This window comes from Marmota monax, unplaced genomic scaffold, assembly GCF_021218885.2.
Source record: "Marmota monax isolate L192 unplaced genomic scaffold, Marmota_monax_Labrador192_F-V1.1 WCK01_AAM20220418_F8-fsc00167, whole genome shotgun sequence".
NCBI lineage: Eukaryota > Metazoa > Chordata > Mammalia > Rodentia > Sciuridae > Marmota > Marmota monax.
The window spans coordinates 3,054,698-3,074,310 of NW_026694116.1; the positions used below are offsets into that span (position 1 = coordinate 3,054,698).

The window sequence follows — 19,613 nt, forward strand, 5'->3', positions numbered from 1 at the left end:
GAACTGGAGCCTGGGAAGGAAGGAGGGTCATGGCTGCAGAGGCCACCACACTAGCCCAGGTATCAGCACTGGGCCTAGATGCTCAGATGAATTTCTGAACCACCCCCTTACAGATGTGGCCTCCTGGCCTCAGGAAAGGACCTGAGCCACCCAGGTCACGCGTGAATGGGAGGCATGGGAAGGGAGAGCCAGGCCCCAGGGAGGAGAGGGGTCCTGCCCTACTGCTGGGGGTTTCTGTCAGTGGGAGGTCAAGGATGGCATCAGGGTTGTTGGTGTTTGGACAGCAGCCTTGACATCCTGGCTGGTCAGAGTGGCCTACCCTGTGCCCTTTGCCCTTTACCCAAGCCCTAGGAGGGTAAGACCAGGTTCAGGACCTATTTGTTTTAGCTTTGGGGGAATGGCACTGGCGTTTCTTAAAGTGCTATGACAGCCTGTCCTAATGACTATAAAGAGCCCTGAGAGTCCCTTCTACAGCAGGAACTGGGTAGCCGCCAAGCAGGTTGGGATAGAGGTATGTACTTCTGCAAGGCATTACATCAGGCTGGGGCACCAGGGATGATGGTTCTAAGTGACTTGCCTAGGGTCCCTTTTTCCTAACTCTCCTGCTTCCAGGATGTTCTCCTTCCACTCTGCAAACTAAAAAGGCAAAGCCCCCCTCACCGGCCTCCCGCTTGCACACAGTGCCTCCCACCTCGCTGAGAAGCTCCAGAGCTCCCAGCACAGGGAGGAAGGGCTTGGAGTTTTCTCCACAGAAGGGTTTTCAAGGCCTGAGGCTTTAGAGTCTCAGCTCTCCTGCACACTGGCTCTGTGATCTGGGGTAAGTCCCTTCACCAGCTTGAGCCTCCGTTTCCTTACCTGCAAGCCTGGGACAGAACGCCTCGCCTGCCTCTGGATGCGTGGGAGAGCACGGCTCAGTGCGCTAGAGAGCTTCAGTATGGTGAAGATCTATTTCCTTGGCCAAACTCCTGCTCAACCTGAACCAAACTCAGTGACCCCAAGGGCGTGGGGTGGGTCCTGCCCACACCAGGAAACTCGAACCCTGCAGGTGGCAGGCAGAGGGCCTCGAGGGAAAGCTTTTGTTTTTGACGTTTTGTATTAGGGTCTGACATACGCAACATGTACCTTCAGGTACAGCTGGATAAAAGCTGACTTACATATATGCCCGAGTAATCTTCACCCAGAACAAGTTTCGAAACATGTCGGTGAACTGAGCCTTTCAAAACTCGGAGAAGGAGCTAGCGGTCCTTGTTTTCATCTCGGTGGCCCTGTCCCGGAATCTTAGGCTGAGACTTCTCTCGCGCCTGTCTCTCGGTGGAGAGATGGGGAAACTGAGGCTCAAGAAAGAGAAAGTCCCGGGACAGAGCCAGACCCTCCCGTGCTCCTCCCCAGCCGAGGACTTGGAGCCCTTTCCGCCGCCAGCGAACTCGGGTCGGGGGCCCCCGCCCCGCCGCCGGGACTTTGCCCGCGCAGCGCGCCGGGTGGAGGCGAGGGCGCGGCCGAGCGCGGCTCCTCCCCCGCAGGCCCGCCCGCCCGCGCGCCCCCGCCGGGCTAATTAGGCGCGCGGTTTGTTTACAAACACGGGCTGCCGGCAGGTGCGCGCCGGCCGCCTGAGCGCGGCTGGGGTTCGAGGGCAGCCCTTGCGGGCCCTGGGGCGGGGCGGGGCCGCGGGGGCTGCTGCGCTCCCGCCTTTTCCACGCCTCCCTGGGGCGCCTGGAAATCCGCCCACGGGCACACGTCCTCTGCGCGCGGACTGGAGGGCGGCGCGGGCCCGCGCGGGGGAGGCCGCAGAGGGTCCCTGTGCCGCCGCCAGGTCGGGGCGGGCGGGCACCGAGCCCCGCCCCCGCGCGCCCCCCGGGCCGGGCCCGCTCGCGGCCGGGTCGGCGGGGCGGGCGGGGGCGCGCGGGGCGGGGCGGCGCCGGCGGGGCCGGGACATGTAGTCCGCGCGCCTCGGCCTCCCCTGGGCGGCCCCGGCGCGGGCCCGGGCGCGGACTACGACTCCCGCCAGGCGCCGCGGCGCAGCGCATGAGCCCTGCTCGGCTCCGGCGCGTCTATTATGCTGCCGGGGCCGGCGAGCCAAAGAGGAGCCGGCCGCGCGGGCCGGGAGGGGACGGCTCCGGAGCCGCCGAGGCCAAGTACGCCTTTTTCTTGATTCCTTGCGCGCGCGGGGCGGCGGGCGGCGCGGACGGCGGCGGCGGACCAGGCTAGGCAGCGCGGCCCCGAGCGCCCCGCTCAGGCCGTTGGCGCGTCCGGGGAGCCCGGCGCCCGGGGCCGCCGCCGCCGCCGCCGCCTTTGTGCGCGGCCACGAAGCAACAAAGCGCGGCGGCCGCCCGGGGTCGCGGCGGAGGCGCGGGTCCCGCTCTCCTCCGCCCTGCGCCGCGCGGCTCGGGCCGCCTCTGCCCGGGGCTCGGGGGCGTCGCCGCGGCCGAGGCGCGCATCCTGGACTTGGCACGGCCCGCGCGCCCCGCGCCAGCCCGGCCTCCGCGCGCCCTCCCTCGCGGAAGGGATTTTTTTCCCTTTCCTCTGCCCGCCATCTTCGGAAGGGGGGAACCCGGGCGGACGCGTCGGGGGAAGGTGTGTGCGGCTGCTCCGGCCGCAGCAGTGCGCTCCGGCACCAGTTCGCCCGTGCCCGACTGGGGACCTTAGTGGCCAGGGCGGGGGGCCGGGCCTGGTCTCTGCGCGGCCGCCCAGAGGAGCGGCGGCCAGGCCTTGGGGGCGACCTCCTCTCAGAGTTGTGGGCCCGGAGTCGACTTCGCTCCCCTACCAGTTGCTGGATTACTTTAGCCAGGCCAGGAGAAGACCGAGTTCCCGTTTTGAAATCAGCCTGAAGAGCTCTTAATCCGGCCCAGGTCGAGTTGGATCGGGAGGGGTGGGGGCGCTTCCCTCCTTCCTACTTGGGGTGGGCACCGGCGTGGCAACACGGTGCAAGCCCATCTGCGGAGTAGTGCGCACCAAACCTTCTACGTGGGCTTTGAAGGCTCCCTGTGAATAAAGCTGGGGGCCTGGGGACGTCCTTTCTCCCCCGCTTGCGGTGTCCGGGGCAGAGCCGCAGTGAGGGCCAGGGGCAGCGCGCTTGGTTCGCCAGGACCCACTTGAAGCGGACCAGTGGTCCACCGTGAGTTCCCGCTGTTGTGCCCAATCCCGAAGTGTGTGCGGTCCAGAATTTTGGTTGAGATTCTGCTCAGAAATGCACAGTTGGTGTCCCCCGCCCCTCTAACTTAAACTTATTGACTGCAGAAGTTTATGGTAGTGGGGGGGGGGCATGCATTTCTAGACCCGCCAACAGGGCTGGACGCCTGGAGAAACCTAAGCTAGGGAGTCTCCCGGGTTCTCTTTGTGCCCTGCTCTCCTCCCAGGAGGAGGTAAGTTTCCTTCCCTTGCTGTTTCAGACCTTTTCTTACTCTTTCCTTTACTATGGAAATTCTTCCTGAGTCTATGCCGCGTTAGCATTTTGAGTGAGTTTTTTTTTACTGGCGTTGCTGGGGGTCTAGGAAAGGGCGGGCCTCAGGTTAGGGACCTTCTAGGTGTGGAGGCAGGCTGCCTTTCTTCCCCAGGGGCCCCAATGAGGCTTTTCATTTACAAATAAAGGTCTGTTTGCCTTATGTCGGGCCTTGATGTGTGCTGGTGGTTACTGATCAGGAGAGATAAGGCACAGCCCAGACGGTGTCAGGAGGTGGGGGCATTTTTGACCTTCCTGGTAACGGCAGGGCACGGAGTGTCTGCAGAGACAGTCCAAGCAGCTGCAGAGATCTGGTGCTTGCCCTGTCACTGAGAAGTTCAGGGAGGAGGGATTTGAAAAGCTTTCTTAGGGTGGACAGTAAGCACCATTTTGACTTTTGGTTTTAGAAAGTAGAGCGATTGCTTTGGAAGTGAGATTTGAATAGAGGACAGATTTGTAAAACTTCTCCCTTGCTAGACTCCAGGCAGTCTTCCACAGAAAGTGAAAGTGGGGGAGTGTCTCAAGGGAAGGCCAAGGCCCCTTGGCAGGGGCTCCTGCCTGCCTGAAGTCCTGTGTCCTGGGCCTCCCAGGGTTGCCTTGTCTTTCTCCTGGTTTACTGTGGCAGAGCTCTCCTGGAGGGCTGGGGGCCCAGACGCTTCCAAGCGGAGTGATTGGTACAGGATGGTCAGGCCATCAGGTACATTTGCCCTGGGGATATGTCAGGAACCAGTCGCCCTCCCCAAGTCCCTGCAGCTGGGGGAGCTTGCCTTGACTGCTCTGCAAGTCTTGATTTTGGAAACCATGAAGGCATTTGGCTCAGTGGTGAGGCTGATCAGCAGTGGGGCCCTCTTGCCCTCTGGACTGGTTATTGGTATAGGCAGACTTCTCATACCTGCAGAGGAAGCCAGTATCTAGTTGTGTCTGATCCTTGCTTCAAATGAGAAACTGTAAGAAAGTCTCTGGGTTTTGTGGGGTTCTGCTGACCTGGGTGAGCCTGGGGCTCTGCCCCTTGCTGGAGCACAGGAGATCAGGCCACTGCTGCCACACGTAGGTCCCCATGGCTGGAGCATATATCCTCAGCATCCTCTTTTCTGTGAAACCCAAGCAGCCGAGGCGTCCTTGTGCTCTGCTGCCTGGGGTGGTGGGGCTCTTATCAAAGGAAGCATCCCGTTTGGATCATGTATTGTGTTGGTGGCTTTGAGTGTGAGTCTTTCAGCCAGTTCAGGTCTGAATTCACATTGGAGCTGGGAGCCCCCCCCCCCCCCCCGTGTGTGTGTGTGTGTGTGCGCGTGTGTGTGTGTGTGTGTAGCTGTTGGCTGTCTCTGGCCAGTGTCTGTCTCATGAGGGATTCAGTTCTTAGGTACTTCCTCTGCAGGACCCTGTAGCCTGGAATTGGAGGTGCATTTTGGAGAAGGTTCTCCTTTCCTCAGAAGCCTCAAAGTCCTGCAGAGTCCGCAGAAGCTAATGAGCTATTGGGAGGGCACTTCAGCTTCTTGGGACGTGTCATATGGGTGCAGTAACATCTAGGTGTCCCTGGTCAGGTGTCTCCTAGTGTGTTTGGAAATTGGGCATGACAATGAATGTCTCAGGCATCTCCATATCCATTGGATTCCCAGGGTGATCTGCAGAGGAGGGACCTGTGGAATTGGAATCTGGGGCAGAGGGGACCTCCATGTCACAAGGAGCTTGGAGTCTGTCACTGGGAGCTCTGGGTCCTGGGGGCAGAATGTCCTCAGCTTTTTCACAAGGACTGAGAGAGGTCTGGTGTGTACGTTTCTACCTGCAACGCCCACCTGCACATGAAGGCTGCTGCCCTCGTGGTGGTCACTGTGTGTCTCTGGTGGCACTGCAGAAGGAAGAGGAGTGAGCTGGGCAATGCAGTGGGTTCCCTTCCTGGACAGTGCTGCCTGACCATCTGGGGCAGATCTAGGGGATATAGTGTGGCATGCAAAGGGTCCGGGCCTGGTTGTCTTCCAGACAGGAGCTGGGTGCTGCCTGGCCCCAAGATGCTTACCACTTACTTGCACCACATGACGGGGCCCTTGATGGTGCCTGCCCCACACTAGGGTGGGTGTGGACCACTGTGACTTCGGGAGCTGCGGACTTAAAATGAGGCATGTACCTTTGCTGGGCTCTGAGTTCTAGCTCCGCCTCAGTTTGGCCTGCACCCTGTCTTGAGGGGTGGCTAGACTGAGGGCAGGGCAGGCTGGCTGCCCCTGAGTATCAGGGCAGGGCAAGGTGGCAGTCCTGAGCTCCTGGCCCTCCTACCACTGCTGTTCTTCTTGTTCCCAAGTCCTCCCAGCCTGTGACTTCAGTCTGCCTCACTTCCCATCTGTTAAATGGGATGGTGGAGCTGGCTCCTTCTTAGGGCCATTGCCCAGGGCCAGCAGGCGGGGAGGGCTGGGGTGGGGGTTGCTCTGGAGCAAACAGCTGGTGTGCATGGCACCTCCCCTGCTCTGGCCAGCTCCTGCATCAGGTGCTGGTGGGAAGGTGTTCAGGTCAGTGGTTCTGAGCTGAGGGCGGGCAGCATGGGATCTCCCGGCAGTCCTGGCCGCTGATCTTGCTGGAGGCGGTTGAGGGGCAGGTTAGAGAGGCAGGGCCTGGCACCCAACCAGGCAGGGTCCTTTCCTAGCTTTCTTTTACTGTATGAGTGGGGCTCTTCAGGCCACCCTAGAGGGGAGCAACTATAGTGATTATTCTTTGATCCCACAGACCAGGGTGCTGGGTAGACTCCAGCCTGGCTCCAGAAAGTGCTGAGTGAGGGGAGTGTTGGTCCATCTGAGTCTTGGTGCTCACCACGCCACTGCAGTGTTGCTGGGCCACCTGACTGGGGACAGTACCCCCTTCCCTCTCCAGGGCGTGTGTCTTCCTCTGTGTCCTTCTGGGGAGAATATCCTTCTGGGCTGTGGCTCTGTGGTCACCCCCACCCATGCAGGGGCCCTTGAGTGCAGCAGGTGGCCGGGTGCATGGCCACTGAGCTCTCCAGAGGGACGGGCCAGGGCCTGGCCTGCTGGGCCCCTGGCCAGGAGTCCTGGTTTCTCAGCAAGAGTGTGAAGGGACTCAAGTGTAAGGTGTCCGCCTGTCCTTGCTGTTGTGGCTATGGTGGGGGGTCAGGGTCTGTGTTGAGGTGGACGTCCCTGCAGCAAAGGAACCTTCAAGGGCTGGCTGGCTCCCAGGTGGGCTGCTGCGGCCTGAGGAAAAAACCTGGATCCAGAAAGTGGGGGGGTGGTTGGAGGAGAAGCAGGGGCCGCAGCTGCTGCCTGGGGAGCGCCTGCATGCCTGGCCGTGGGACAGCCCCATGGGTCCAGTGGAGCAGGGCACATAGGATGGGGCCAGGGCTGCCAGACAGGGCTGGGCAGCTGTTGCAAGGCAGGTGTGATGTGGACCCGACAAGCATGGGGCGCTGGCCAGGGGCGCCTAGACAGCAAGGGCCCTGCGCCTCTTACATGGGAGAGTCTGTCCTGGACAGGGAGGCCCCGCCCATGCTGACTGCCCGCCCTGGGGCCGCCTGGAGGCCCCTGGCCCTGGTTCCTGCCCTGGCTTGTGGAAGCAGTTGGCTCCGTCTGTCACTGAAGCTGGCCCTCCCTTATGGATCCAGTTTCCCGCAGCCTGAGGGCTGGCCCCAGGGTGGCCGCTCCAGGGGCACTCATTCTGTCTGCCAGGGCAGAAGGCAGCAGTGCCTGTAGCATGGCTGTGGAATTCCCCGGAGGTGGCATGGGCCTGGCGTCCTGGCTGGGTCGGCCTCACCCTTTGGCTCTCCCCACCCTGAGCCCCCCCTTCCTCACCTGGAACCCCATGGGTGCCACACTAGGATGGAGCAGCATCGGCCACTCGGGAGTACAGGAGGCCATCAGTATGGGGTCCCCAGGACTGCCCCAGGGGTGTGAGAGATACTGTGACAGGAGTCCTCAGGAGAATGATGACCCCAGGTAGATGGAGAGAGCGGGCCACCCTCCCATTGGAGGAGCTGGCCTCCTTGAAGGCTGTTTTGTGGCCAGTGGGGACAGTGGATCTGAGCAATAGGGGAGACCAGGGCCACTGAGATCCAGAGGAACCACCCCGCCCAGCTTCCTTCCCACTCTGCTGCCCATGAGCCTGCCCTTCTGGAGCTCTGCTGCCCTCTGGGGTGTGTGCACCCTTGGAGTGACTGGGGACACGTGCCCCTCCTCTGCACCCATTGTCACATCCACCCGTTCCTGAACACGCCCAGGGCTGTGTCTCTGCAGATCCTCCAGTGCCCCAGGTGGGAGCCCCATGAGCATGCCCCCTGCCTGGCCCTGTAGGGTCCCTGCTCCCCAACCCCTACATGGCTCCTGCAGCCTTCCCATCTGTCTGCTGAAACACCCCAAAAGGGTCCCTGCTCTGGGGCCAGGTGAGGCTAGAGATGCCACCTGCTGTCCTCCAGCTGGCCCAACCAGGGCCAGGGAGGTGCCCTCCATGTTGGGTGAGTGGACATTGTCCTTGCCTTGAAGCTGGGCTGTGGTGCTGGCCCTCAGTACCTGCTGCCCAGCAGTGTCCAGCTCCAAGAGGGGATCCTGAGCTTACGGCAGGCAGTGTGGCAGGAGGAGGCCGGTGGGACTTACTACTGAGTTTTCGAGGGGTCTTCCATGGGGTGATTGATCCCTGCTCCCGCTCCATCTGTCCAGGCCCTGAAACAGCACTGGCCTCCTAGCTTTGCCGCTGGCCCTCTGTGAGCTCAGGGGGGCTGAATTTCTGCTCGAGGTTCAGTCTTCAGCTCCTTTGGAGGAGGAAGGCAGAGCCTGGGCGTGGGGGCCCCACCCTTGCTGCTGGCTCCTGTGGCGTCCTGGCCCTGGGCCTCCCTGGTGCCCTCTGACCTGGGCTTTCTCTTGTGTTGGAGGACTTGCGGTCTGTCTGTTTCCGCTCTGTGGTTTCAGATCCTCTGTCAAGGCTTTGCTTCTTGCGGACTTTCACCCACACTTGCGCAGTCCCCGTCGGCCCTGGTGGGAGCACCTGGGGGCCCTTACTATGGACTGCAGGGGAGGCCTGGGAGAGATGGGCCTCAGGAAGGGCCCCAGAGCCTCAGTTTCCCACTCTGAGATGGGGTCCACCCCTGCTTCGCCATGCCTGGCCAGAGCGGGCATACCTCATCTGCTTCTAGGCCCTGGTCTGCGAGGACCGCGGAGGATGGGAGGGCTGCTGCTCCTGGTGGTACTGTTGGCGGGTACAGAGCCAGGGCTGCATGGAGGGCATGGCGCACCCAGCCCCTCTACGGGGTAGGTTTAGGCCATGTCGGGAAGGCTGGCATCCAGCCCTGCCACCACAGTTCCAGCTGGACCCTCTGCTCCCCCAGGAGAAGGGGCGTTTACCTAGAAGACCAGACCTCCCCCTGCTGCCCATTCCCCAGCGGGCAGGTGGAATACAGGGGATAGTGGGCCTCAAGTGTGCCACTTGTGTCTGGGGTCCCTTTGGCGCCCTCTCCAGCACACCTCTGGCCATGCCACATAAGTCCCTCTCATTGGCTCCAGCTGCAGGGAGCAAGGTCATGGTCCCCAGGTCACCTAGTGGGGTGCAGGAAACTGAGCACGTGTGACAGGCAGGGGCAAGGAGAAGGCGCATCATCTTTCACAGGGTGCAGACCAGGATGTAGAGGGTGCTCAGCCTCCAGAGCAGGGGAGCTCATGGCCTGTCCTGCTTTGTCCAGACCCCACTTGTTTTTAGCCCCCATCATGCAGCAAATCCCAGACACATCCCACTTACACACCTTCCACCGTGAGTCTCTTGAAAGGGCCTTTGAAAAACCAAAACCTTACAGGTGGCCGTGGCCCCTGTCTATAATCCCAACAACTCGGGACTGAGGCAGGAGGATCGCAAGTTCTAGGCCAGCCTCACAAGTAAGTTAGGCCCTAAGCAACAGGATGAGACTCTGGTCTCAAAAAAATAAAAAGCACTAGGGATGTGGCTCTGTGGTCAAGGCCCCCTGGGTTCAATCCCTGGTATTAAAGAAAATCATAACCTCAATACCTTCACCTGAATCTATCAGCACCAGTTCCAAAAGGTGGTCAGGTACTTGGTCAGCATTGGGGTCACTTCCTTGGCTCGCTCTCCAACAAGCATTTCTAGCAAATTAGCACCAGACTCAGGCTCCAGAAGCCCACATGCTTCCCTGCATCACCCCTTGGCCCTGGGCTCCAGGCCTGCTCTTGGTCACACTGGCCTGGTTTGTGGACTGTACAATGGAGCCTGCCAGCCACCTGCCCTCACTCCCTCCCAGGGATTCCCGGCTCTTCATAGAAGCCAGCCCAGCCACGGTGGCCTTCCTTGCCACTAGGTCACTCTCTTGTAGGTCCCAAAGCTCTGGGATGAAGTTTTCCCCCCTAATTGTTCTGCAGTAAAACTTGTCCCCTCAGCAGAGGGAAGGCTGACCTTAGAGTGTTTGTTTTCCTGCTGAGGACTGTCTGGGATGGGAGGTGACCTCGGGCCTGTGGGAGGTGTGCGTACAGGAGGGACACCCCTGCCCCATGGAATGCAGACCTGGCTGGTCAGGCTGAGGAGAGGCAAGCCAGCCAGGGCTTGGGCTGGGAGGGGGCAAGGGGTGAGGGCTGTCCTGGTCCACTGAGTGCAATTCTGACCTTCCTGTTTCCAGAGCTGGCTTGGGGCCAGCATGCCAAAAGTCTGTGGGGTGTCAGATAGGACCCCAGATGTCACTTTGGTAGGCTTCATGGGACCCCTGGGGTGACTGGGGACACATCCCCTGTGCCCATGGGCACATCCAGCTCTAGCATTTGCCAGGTGGCTCCTTGCCCCCCAAACGTCCCTTCCTCATAGGTGGGGAGCTGTGGCCTTGGGGCTCCCTGCCTGCCTGGAGAGCTCTTGGGGTGACGGCCAGGAGCTGAGAGCTTTTAGGGTCAGGGGGCCTGACTCTGGGTCCCAAATGGCGAGCTAGCTCTGTTGGAGATGTGCTGCTCACTCGGCCAGTGGCCCACCCTCTGTCCACCCAACCTGGGGCTTGGCATGGCCTGGTGACCACACCTTCCTGGACGGCCTGGTGTCCCGCTCGTCCCCTTGCTGTGGTTCTCCAGCTCTGCAGTGACCTCATTCCAGGAGCACAGGATGGAGAGACACAGGGCCTGGGCCCGATGCCCATCCTGCATGCTCCACGGTCTGTCTGGTGGGTCACAGTTGTGACGCGCAGCTCCGTTGTGAACACGTGTGCATGGTCTGGGCAAGGGGGCTGCTGGCATATCCCCTCACGTCCTTGGTGTTTCCATCAGTCCTCCTAAGGCCCAGCCCACGGGGCACTGGTGACTGAGAGCCAAGGAGGCGCCCCAGCAGGGCTGAAGGTCCTGCCTGGGTGCCCTGTGCCCACCTTACCACTGCCCAGCCTGGCCTCGCAATGTGCCGTCCCAGGGTCTGTCTCAGGTCATTTCTTTCTGGAAGCCTCCTGGCCCCCGGCCTGCTGGGCAGTGGCTTGGGCCACAGGGTGATGGCGCCCCTCAAGGCTTTGCTGCCCCCAGGTTGTCCTGGCAGTTTCTGGGCCTCCCTCATTCTTGTGGGTTCAGCGCTGGTGTGGCGTGGCGTGGCGTGGCGTGGTATGGCATAGCACAGCGTGTGCCGACGCCTGGTTCACGCAGCTCTGGTCTGGTGGAGGGTGGTGAGGTGGCAGGATGGCAGAGTGAGCCAGGACTCTACTGGCTGTTGGTGGCTTTCCCCAGACCTGCCACTCTTCCAGGCTCAGCTTGAGGTGTGCCTGGAAGAGCAGGTGCTGCCTGGGGCTTTTGGGAACCACCAGGACCCCGTCCCAGAGCCCCTTCCCACCTCCCCTCCCCCTCCCCTGGAGGCTGGGCTCCCTGAGCTCTCTGGTTGGGTATGTTCCCCAGCCCATGTCCTGCTGTCCCTCGCCCATCTCTACCAGGCGCCTTGGAGTGAAGGACGCCTTGGAGTGGAAGGGCCTTGGACCCCTTCCAGGCACATGTGTCCCCTGTGTCTCGGGTCCTGGGGTCCACACACTGGCTGCACAGGGAGCAGGCATCCCGTCACTGGGAGGCAACTGGGGTGCAGCGCAGCCTCCTGTCCTGGGGCTGGGCCTCCTGTGGCAGTCCTAGCTGCCCGAATGCCACAGCCTCGGCTCCACATCCAGGGGATTCCAGAAGGTTTCGAGAGGCCTGGGAAAAGTGAGGACTAGCATGGCTGCAGCAGCTACATGTCCCAAAGCCCTGTCACTTTGGGCCCTGCTGGCCAGTGTGGTGTCAGGGGAGGCCTAGAGGGTTTTGAACAGTGAGTGCCTGGACCTGGCTTCTGGTGAGCAGGTCTTGACCAGAGTGCTGCTGCTAAGCAGAAATGCCCTGGTAGGCTGGGGGTAGGAGGAGCCCCCGAGGGTGACCCAGGCTTGTGCCTAGCCGCTGTCTCAGGTCATTTCTTTCTGGAAGCTTCCTGGAGGTGAGGACACAGCCTTGTGGTGATTGGCCCATACTGGTGGGGCTGCCTTCCCCACTGAGCCACCGCCGGGGCCGGTGCCCAGTTGGCCAGATGTAGGACCTTGAGGCGCCCCAGAATGGCGCCCTGGGAGCTGCTGTGCAGCACAGCTCCTGATGGCCAGGGGCCCTTCTCTGAAGAGGGACAAGCAGGGTGGGGGCCTGGTGGGCAAGGAGTGGCTGGGCTGGGAAGGAGCAGACGTTCTGTTAACGACCAGCGTTCTGGGGGCAGAGCCCTGGTTTGTGGCCCTTGCCAACTGTGGTGCAAATACGCCCGCTGTGGCATTGGACGGGGCCAGCAGGACATCAGCCGGCTCCCAGCCCATCTTCACTCTGGAGAGACTTGCCAGTGGCTGTCTGGCATCCAGTAGAATCTGGCTCCTCTCCAACATGGGCATTACCTGGAAAACCTAGAGGGCAGGGGTGCAGCGCCAGCCCTGGCCTGGAGTGAAGGGCACACAGTGAAGCTGCCCAGCTTCCTGCTCCGGAGAGTGAGGGTGGGTGCGGGTGCCCAGCACACGCTGCCAGGGCTCTTGCTTTCCCCACGGTTCCCGCTGTCCCAGCCATTGGTAGGGCTGCCAGGGCCTCGGCTCTGGTAGGGCCAGTGTTCCCGGAGGCTCCCCAGCCCCTTGTTTGCCCTGAGGAGCAGAGGAGGCGGACTGCAGGGTTGGAGCCGCCTCCCTCGCTGTCCTGATTGGCCGAGGGCCAGGCCGTGTCACAGCCAGCCGCCATCACAAACCCCAGAGCTGTTCTCCTGGTTACGTTAGAACTTGCCCCGCACCACGCTTGTAGTAGACGCGTGTCGGTCACTGCTGATCCCGCCGGCCCTGGCTCTCCTGGGGCTGCGTTATAGTTCTCTGCACTTTCTCTGCTTGTGGATTGTCCTTAAAATCTTGCCACAGCCAAGAAAAGTGCAAGGTTTGGGGAAAGCAAATCAGCCCTGGCAAGTGGTGGTTTGGTGGGCGGCGAGCCAAGTGGCTTCGTCCTCGGCACACCCGTCTTTAGCCGTGTTCCCACCTGCAAGCAGGTGGCCTGTGCTGTCTTACCCCACCATCCGGCACTCCTCCTCCCGCAGGTTGACAGACAGTGGCTGGAGAGGCCCTCTGTACAGGTGACAGCTACATATCAGGGCAGGTGGGAAGGCCAATGGCCTTGCTGGGACCAGGCGGTGTCTTCATTGAGGTGGCAGAGGTGGGGACTCTGGGGTGACGGGTTTCTGTCCTTGGTCCCCTGCAGGTGTTGCCTGCTTGGGCCCAGCAATGGGATGCCAAGCCTCTTCAGGGAGCACAGAAGGCGCAGGGGCCTTTTGGAGCTGCAGCCGTGACGGCAAGTGAGCCAGCTGCTGGAGGATGTCCACAACCACCACGGCCGCCCCTGCGGGGATCCCGGCGGCTCCGGGCCCTGTGAACCCACCCCCGCCCGAGGTCTCCAACCCCAGCAAGCCCGGCCGCAAGACCAACCAGCTGCAGTACATGCAGAACGTGGTGGTGAAGACGCTCTGGAAGCATCAGTTTGCCTGGCCCTTCTACCAGCCCGTGGACGCAATCAAACTCAATCTGCCTGTGAGTAGCCCTGTGCCTGAAGGCCCTCTGCCCACCCTGGGCTCCCAGCCTTGCCCCTGTGTCTTGGCCAGGTGATGCTGGAGATGTGGCAGGTGCTGTTAAGCCGAGGACAACCTGTGCCTCCAGTAGCCCACAGCCCCAGGGTAATGGCCTGTGACCCCCAGTAGGAAGGAGCAGCAGGGCTACGGGCTTATGGGAGAGTGGGCGGTCAGTCTTGGGTGCAGGAGTTGGGGAGCAGGCAGGAGGTGCCGACATTGTTGGGGCTCAGGAGCAGATCTGTGCAACTGAGGCCTGACCTGGGGCCGTGTGCATGTCCGCCTGTCACACCCACTTGTCTTCCGATGTCAGCTGCACACCAAGACCTGAACTCTAGGCGATGGTGCCCCCAGCATCTGTTCAGTATTGGTCTGGACCCAAATAGAGAAACCCTGAGAATTGCGAGGAGAATCCCCTGCCCTGTACTTGGTGGTCTGGATTCTTGGCCCAGCTTGGCCCCTGGCCACTGGTGGGTTTAGAATGCCTAGAATGGGCCAGGCACAGTGGTGCACGCCTGTAATCCCAGCAGCTCAGGAGGCTGAGGCAGGAGGATCCCAAGTTCAAAGCCAGCCTCAGCAGCTCAATGAGGCCTCGTCTCTAAATAAAATATAAAAAAGGTCTGGGATGTGGCTCAATGGTTAAGCAATCCTGGGTTCAATCCCGGATACTGAAAAAAAAAAGTTACCTGGATGGGGCTTGGCCCCTTCTGTAGCACGTAGATCAGCTCAGGGTCTGTAATAGCTCCAGGTAGGAGTTTTGGACTGGCTGTAGATGGTCTCAGACCCAGTGCTCACCTGCCCTCAGGTGGCCCAGCTCTAGCACCCAGCCCGAGGACCTCATTATGACCCCTTGCTACACTTGGTAAGTGAGAAAGTAGTCATGCAGAATTTCTTGTGATACCTCTGAAAATCTCTTTTCTAGGATTATCATAAAATAATAAAAAACCCAATGGATATGGGGACTATTAAGAAGAGACTAGAAAATAATTATTACTGGAGCGCAAGTGAATGTATGCAGGACTTCAACACCATGTTTACAAATTGTTATATTTACAACAAGGTAAGAAGACACCAAGTGTGGCTCTAGATGCTGGTTTGGGCCCAGGATGGCCTAGTCCCTGGGTGGCCTTGGCTGGGTTGGCCCCAAGGGCTGGTTCCCCATAAGTCAGGGGGCTGTGGAGGTGCTCAGGCTCGGAGCACAGCCGGCCCTGACCACCCACAGCCTTGACCTCCTTACCTGGGCCTAGACATCTTACCCCAGCGACCCTCGGAGCAGTGCAGCCTGAGCTTGACCCGCCTGGCGGCTGCCTGGACAGCAGAGAGCACTTCTGCTGAGCAGAGCTGCCGGCGGAGTGGTTTCAGGGAGGGGGCAGTTTAGGGAAGTTGCCTGGGGTCCTGGTTTTGTGGCGGTTTTTTTTGTTTTATTTTTTGGGGTACCAGGGATTGAATAGAGGGGCACTTGATCACTGAGCCACATCCCCAGCCCTGTTTTATATTTTACTTAGAGACAAGGTCTCACTGAGTTGCTTAGTATCTTGCTTTTGCCGAGGCTGGCTTTGAACTCACGATCCTCCTGCTTTAGCCTCCCGAGCTGTTGGGATTATAGGCGTGGGTCACTGTGCCTGGCTTGTTTTTTTTTTGATAGTACATACCTTAAGTAGAGGTGAAGGGTACTGGGCTGTTTGCGGCTCTTTGTCCCCATGGGATGGGATGAAGGCTACACTTTTGTTGTTTTTCTTTTTGGTTGTGTTGTGGATGGAATCCGGGCCTCGGGCATGCTGGGCAAGCACTCTGCCCCATGATACCCCCATGGCGGCTGTTTCTTATTTATTTTTTTGAGATACTGGGGATTGAACTCAGGGCTGCTCTACCACTGGGTCACAACCCCAGCCTTTTAAAATTTTTTATCCTGAGGCAGGGTCTGCTGAGGCTGACCTAAAGCTTGCCACTTTCCTGCCTTAGCCTCCCTGAGCCACGGGGGTTGTGGGTGCATGCCACCGCACCTGGGTGGCTCTGGGAGTTTCCACACTGAAATATGTTTGTCTAGTGTCCTCTCCACCAGGTCTCTTAACAGATTCTACATAAAGGCTTCCTTGAGCCACAACCCACAGTGTTTTTTGCAGGATCATGCTCCTTTCCCAGCAAGTGACCCGGGCTCTCTGTCTTTAGCCCACAGATGACATAGTGCTAATGGCCCAAGCCTTAGAGAAAATTTTTCTGCAGAAAGTGGCCCAGATGCCCCAAGAGGAAGTTGAGTTATTACCCCCTGCTCCAAAGGGCAAAGGCCGGAAGCCGGCTGCGGGGACCCAGAGTGCAGGTAAAGGGGAGGGGGATGGGGGATGTTCTGTCCATGGCGCACAGGTAGATGGGCTGGGGTGCCAGGCCTGTGGCCCTCGGGCCATTTCCCTGTCCACTGGGTGGGATGGGTGGGATGAGCCTGCAGGCGCCAGTTTGTGCTGGAGAGGTGGCTAGCCTGGGGGCAAGGAGGACATTGACATTTTTGCTGGCACGTGTCCCTGTTCTCCCCTTCCAAATCTTTCTCTGCTGTCTAATTGGTGACCTGAGCGTCACTGTCATCTGTCTTGCTCCTTGTTGGGGAGCCTGGTGGTAGAGTAGCACAAGCGCTGGGGTTGGGCTGACCAGGCGGGTTATGGAGCAGAGGAGCCAGGTAGAGGAAGACGGCCATGCAGCTGCCTGCACGGCTGGTTACCGATGATGGCCAAGTTCTGTCCCAGGTCCCTTGACCGCACAGCCGGTTCTTGGTGCCGGGCCGCGGGGCTTCTCTTGGTCTCCTCCCTCAGCCTCCTCTGGTTTCTGGCCAGGGGTGCTGCTGTCACAGTGAGCACTCAGCCAAGGTGAGCCAGCCCAGCTTCTGCCCCAAGGTGCAGGACTGGGCTCTTGGCCAGGTCGGGCTCTGCTCTCACAGCCGGCCCCGGATGCACTCTGCTAGAAGGCATGGTCCTGGGTGCTTCTGGAGATGCAGCAGAGAAGCCTCCTGTGCTGAGTTTCTGTCCTTGTCTTGAAGGTACGCAGCAAGTGGCGGCCGTGTCCTCAGTCTCCCCAGCGACCCCCTTCCAGAATGTGCCCCCCACTGTCTCCCAGACGCCTGTCATTGCTGCCACCCCCGTACCAACCATCACTGCGAATGTCACATCAGTCCCTGTTCCCCCCGCTGCTGCACCGCCTCCTCCCACGACGCCCATCGTCCCTGTGGTCCCTCCCACGCCGCCTGTTGTCAAGGTGAGCATCTGGGGCCTGAGGTGGTCGTCGTGAGGTGGCTGGGGCCGACCTGTTGGGCTCCTGCAGTGGGCAGGTCCAGGGTGGGAGGGGAGCTCTGCGCCTCCCGGGGCTATTGGCTGTTTGGAGATGTTCTCTCTGCACAGACGAGGAGACCGAGGCTCAGGGGCTGGAGGTCACACGGCTGGTGAGGGCCGGGCTGGACTTGAACCCCAGCTTCTCTGGCCAGGCAGCCCTGGCCTTACAGCCCATTGGTCAAGGTGGGAAGGTGTGGGAGAGCAGCATGGGGGGCAGTCCCTCTCCTGCTCATGCCTGGGGAGAGCGGTGGCCAGTGAGTGGCACTGCTGGGTGTTGAGGGCCTCCGTCCACCCTGCTTGCTGGGAGCTCTTCACCATGGGCACCGCCCCTTCCTGGCTAGGCCTGGCTCTCCCACAGGACGCGGCTCACGAGGCCCATGCAGCCACTGACACGTGTTGTCTTCTTCGATTTGATCCTCACAGCTACCCTCTGGGGCAGACAGTAGTCCCCCCTCTTACAGATGAGGAAGCGGGCGTCAGGGTTTAATGGCTCTCCCAAGGTAAAACGCCAACCCCGTCGCTTTCCCCTCCCCGTGGCCTTCACTGCCTGCACTTCTGGGTGGCGCCTGGCCAGGCCACTTCCCATAGCGCGGGGCTGTTTTGGAGCATGTCCCGTTTGCCAGAGCCAGATGAGCCTGTCCCCCTCCCCGGGGCCCTCTGGGGCACGCGCTTTGTGCTTGGCATCCTGTGGGTGCCTGTTAACTGTCTGTGGAAGCCGGCTCATGCCCCCGTCAGCCTGAGGGCAGCAGCTTAGCTGGGCATCGATGTGGGCCACTCTGACAGCAGACCCCTGGGCAGCTGGCAGCCCGCTGGGGAGCTGTGGCTCCCTTTGGCTTCTCCTCCCACCTCATCTGAGCTGACGGCTCCACCAAGCTGGTCTCGGAGCACGTCGAGTCCTGCCCCTGACTCACCCGTGATGCCCGGGGCCCTCTGCCCCTGCAGGCTGCGGGAGAGACCCTCACACCTGGGCTGCGTGAGTGTCAGAGCTGCTTGTGATGGAGGCCCTGTGTGCTGCCACCGGCTCTGCTTCAGGCCTGGCCACACAGCACTCTGCTGCATCAGGCTCCTGGCCTAGAACAGCCAGTGGTGGCTGCCCATGCCTCTGGACAGTCCAGATGTGCCAACCCCACAGTTCCTGGAGTCCCTTGTCCTCAAACCTGCTGTGGCTGCTTCACGTCCCCTGGTCGGGCTGCCCCTGTCTAGCCCAGAATGCTCCTGCCGCCCCCCTCATCCTGCACCAACCACTGTGTCTGTTCTTGAAGCCCAGCTCGGGGTCCCCTTCTGGCGCTCTCTGTTGGTCTTTAAAAGCAGGGAGACCCCCATTGTGCAGCCCCTGGTGCTGGGCCTGGGCTGAGGTGGGCCTCAGGTGTTGGGTGGGTGGTGTGTGGCTCCTCATGCCACCCAGGGTGGTAGTGAGCGAGCCCACCTGGACGGCGGGGCCCTCAGGACCCAGGGAGAGAGGTGAGGCCCTCAGGTCTGGCAAGGGCAGGCTTCAGAGTCCTAGCCTCACCACTGCCAGCTGTGTGACCATGGCCAGCAGCTGGCCACTCTGAGCCTCGGTGTCCTCGGTAGGGAGTTCGCAGCGAGACTGCGTGAGGTCTGCGCTCCAGAAGTGTGTGCCTCGAGACACGTGCCCACGCCAGGGCCTTACCTTGGGTGCTCACTGGTCGCTTTGCTCTCACAGAAAAAGGGCGTGAAGCGGAAAGCAGACACAACCACGCCCACCACGGCGGCTATCACCGCCAGCCGCAGTGAGTCGCCCCCGCCGCTGGCAGATCCCAAGCAGGCCAAGGTGGTGGCCCGGCGCGAGAGTGGGGGTCGCCCCATCAAGCCACCCAAGAAGGACCTGGAGGATGGCGAGGTGCCTCAGCACGCAGGCAAGAAGGGCAAGCTGTCCGAGCACCTGCGGCACTGCGACAGCATCCTCAGAGAGATGCTGTCCAAGAAGCACGCGGCCTACGCCTGGCCCTTCTACAAGCCAGTGGACGCTGAGGCGCTGGAGCTGCATGACTACCATGACATCATCAAGCACCCCATGGACCTCAGCACCGTCAAGGTGGGCGGGGTGCCCCGCCAGCTGTCCCACGCCTGTGGCTGCCTGTCCCTCGGGCAGGGAGGCCTTCACGATGGCCCACCTTGTGGCAGGCACGACTTAGAGCTGCCGGTGCTGCCCTCGAGCCCCAGGTCTAGGTCCTTAGCAGGGACCAGAGCTGGGTGGCCACCGCTGGAGGTGAACCCAAGCTCCTGTCCCCAGACAGGGTCTCTCCAGACCCTGCCTTTTGCTGGGCTTGTGTGTCTTCTGCCAGGTGGAGCCAGGCGGGTCTCAGCCGAGTGGGCCTCAGTGGGCCATGACGTAGAGAGAGGGTGCAGCCTGGGCTGGGCCGAGGTGTCCACAGTGCTCTGCCCTCCTGGGCAGGGCAGCTCTGGCAGGCGTGGCCCACCTCTGGGCCCTGGAACGATTCCTATGTGCGGGTAGTGGTCCTGTCCGTTGTTGGCATTTCGTCTGCGGAGGCTGATTTAGCCCTCAGCCTCCGTTCGCAGTAATGACAGCCCAGGGCAGGTCCGGTGAGGACATCCTGCCCGGTGGGCAGTGGATGTCTGGAAGGCCTGTGCTCACTTGGATAAAGTGCCCTGGGTGTGACACTGAGGGCAGAGCCTCAGCCCAGAGGTGTCAGGAGCCTCCGCTCGCTGTGGCTGGGCCCCTGTGTCTGCACAGGCTGCAGTGGCAGCTTCCGGAGTGAGGCTGGGGGTCTGGCATGTGGGCTGCATCAAGACCTGACCTGCTGTGCTGGTTCAGAGGGGCTGGTTTGCTCTTCTCCAGAGTAAAGTCATTT

At 61.1% G+C, this 19,613-nt stretch overlaps 1 protein-coding gene across 3 annotated transcripts in view; it reads left to right on the plus strand.

The window, feature by feature from the left end:
- Window positions 1–405: 405 nt before the first annotated feature.
- The window catches only part of Brd3 (bromodomain containing 3), a 32,071-nt gene continuing 12,863 nt past the window's right edge, over window positions 406–19,613 (plus strand). The window contains exons 1-6 of one of the 3 annotated variants that reach the window (XM_046465457.2): window positions 406–511; window positions 13,105–13,430; window positions 14,388–14,525; window positions 15,635–15,782; window positions 16,491–16,705; window positions 18,464–18,835. In XM_046465457.2, coding sequence (XP_046321413.1) covers window positions 13,218–13,430; window positions 14,388–14,525; window positions 15,635–15,782; window positions 16,491–16,705; window positions 18,464–18,835 — 1,086 coding nt within the window. In that variant the 5' untranslated portion in view covers window positions 406–511; window positions 13,105–13,217. Of the gene's footprint in view, window positions 512–2,010; window positions 2,133–2,534; window positions 2,847–13,104; window positions 13,431–14,387; window positions 14,526–15,634; window positions 15,783–16,490; window positions 16,706–18,463; window positions 18,836–19,613 lie in introns of those variants that run through there. The other 2 variants (XM_046465455.2, XM_046465456.2) reach the window with 2 other exon arrangements.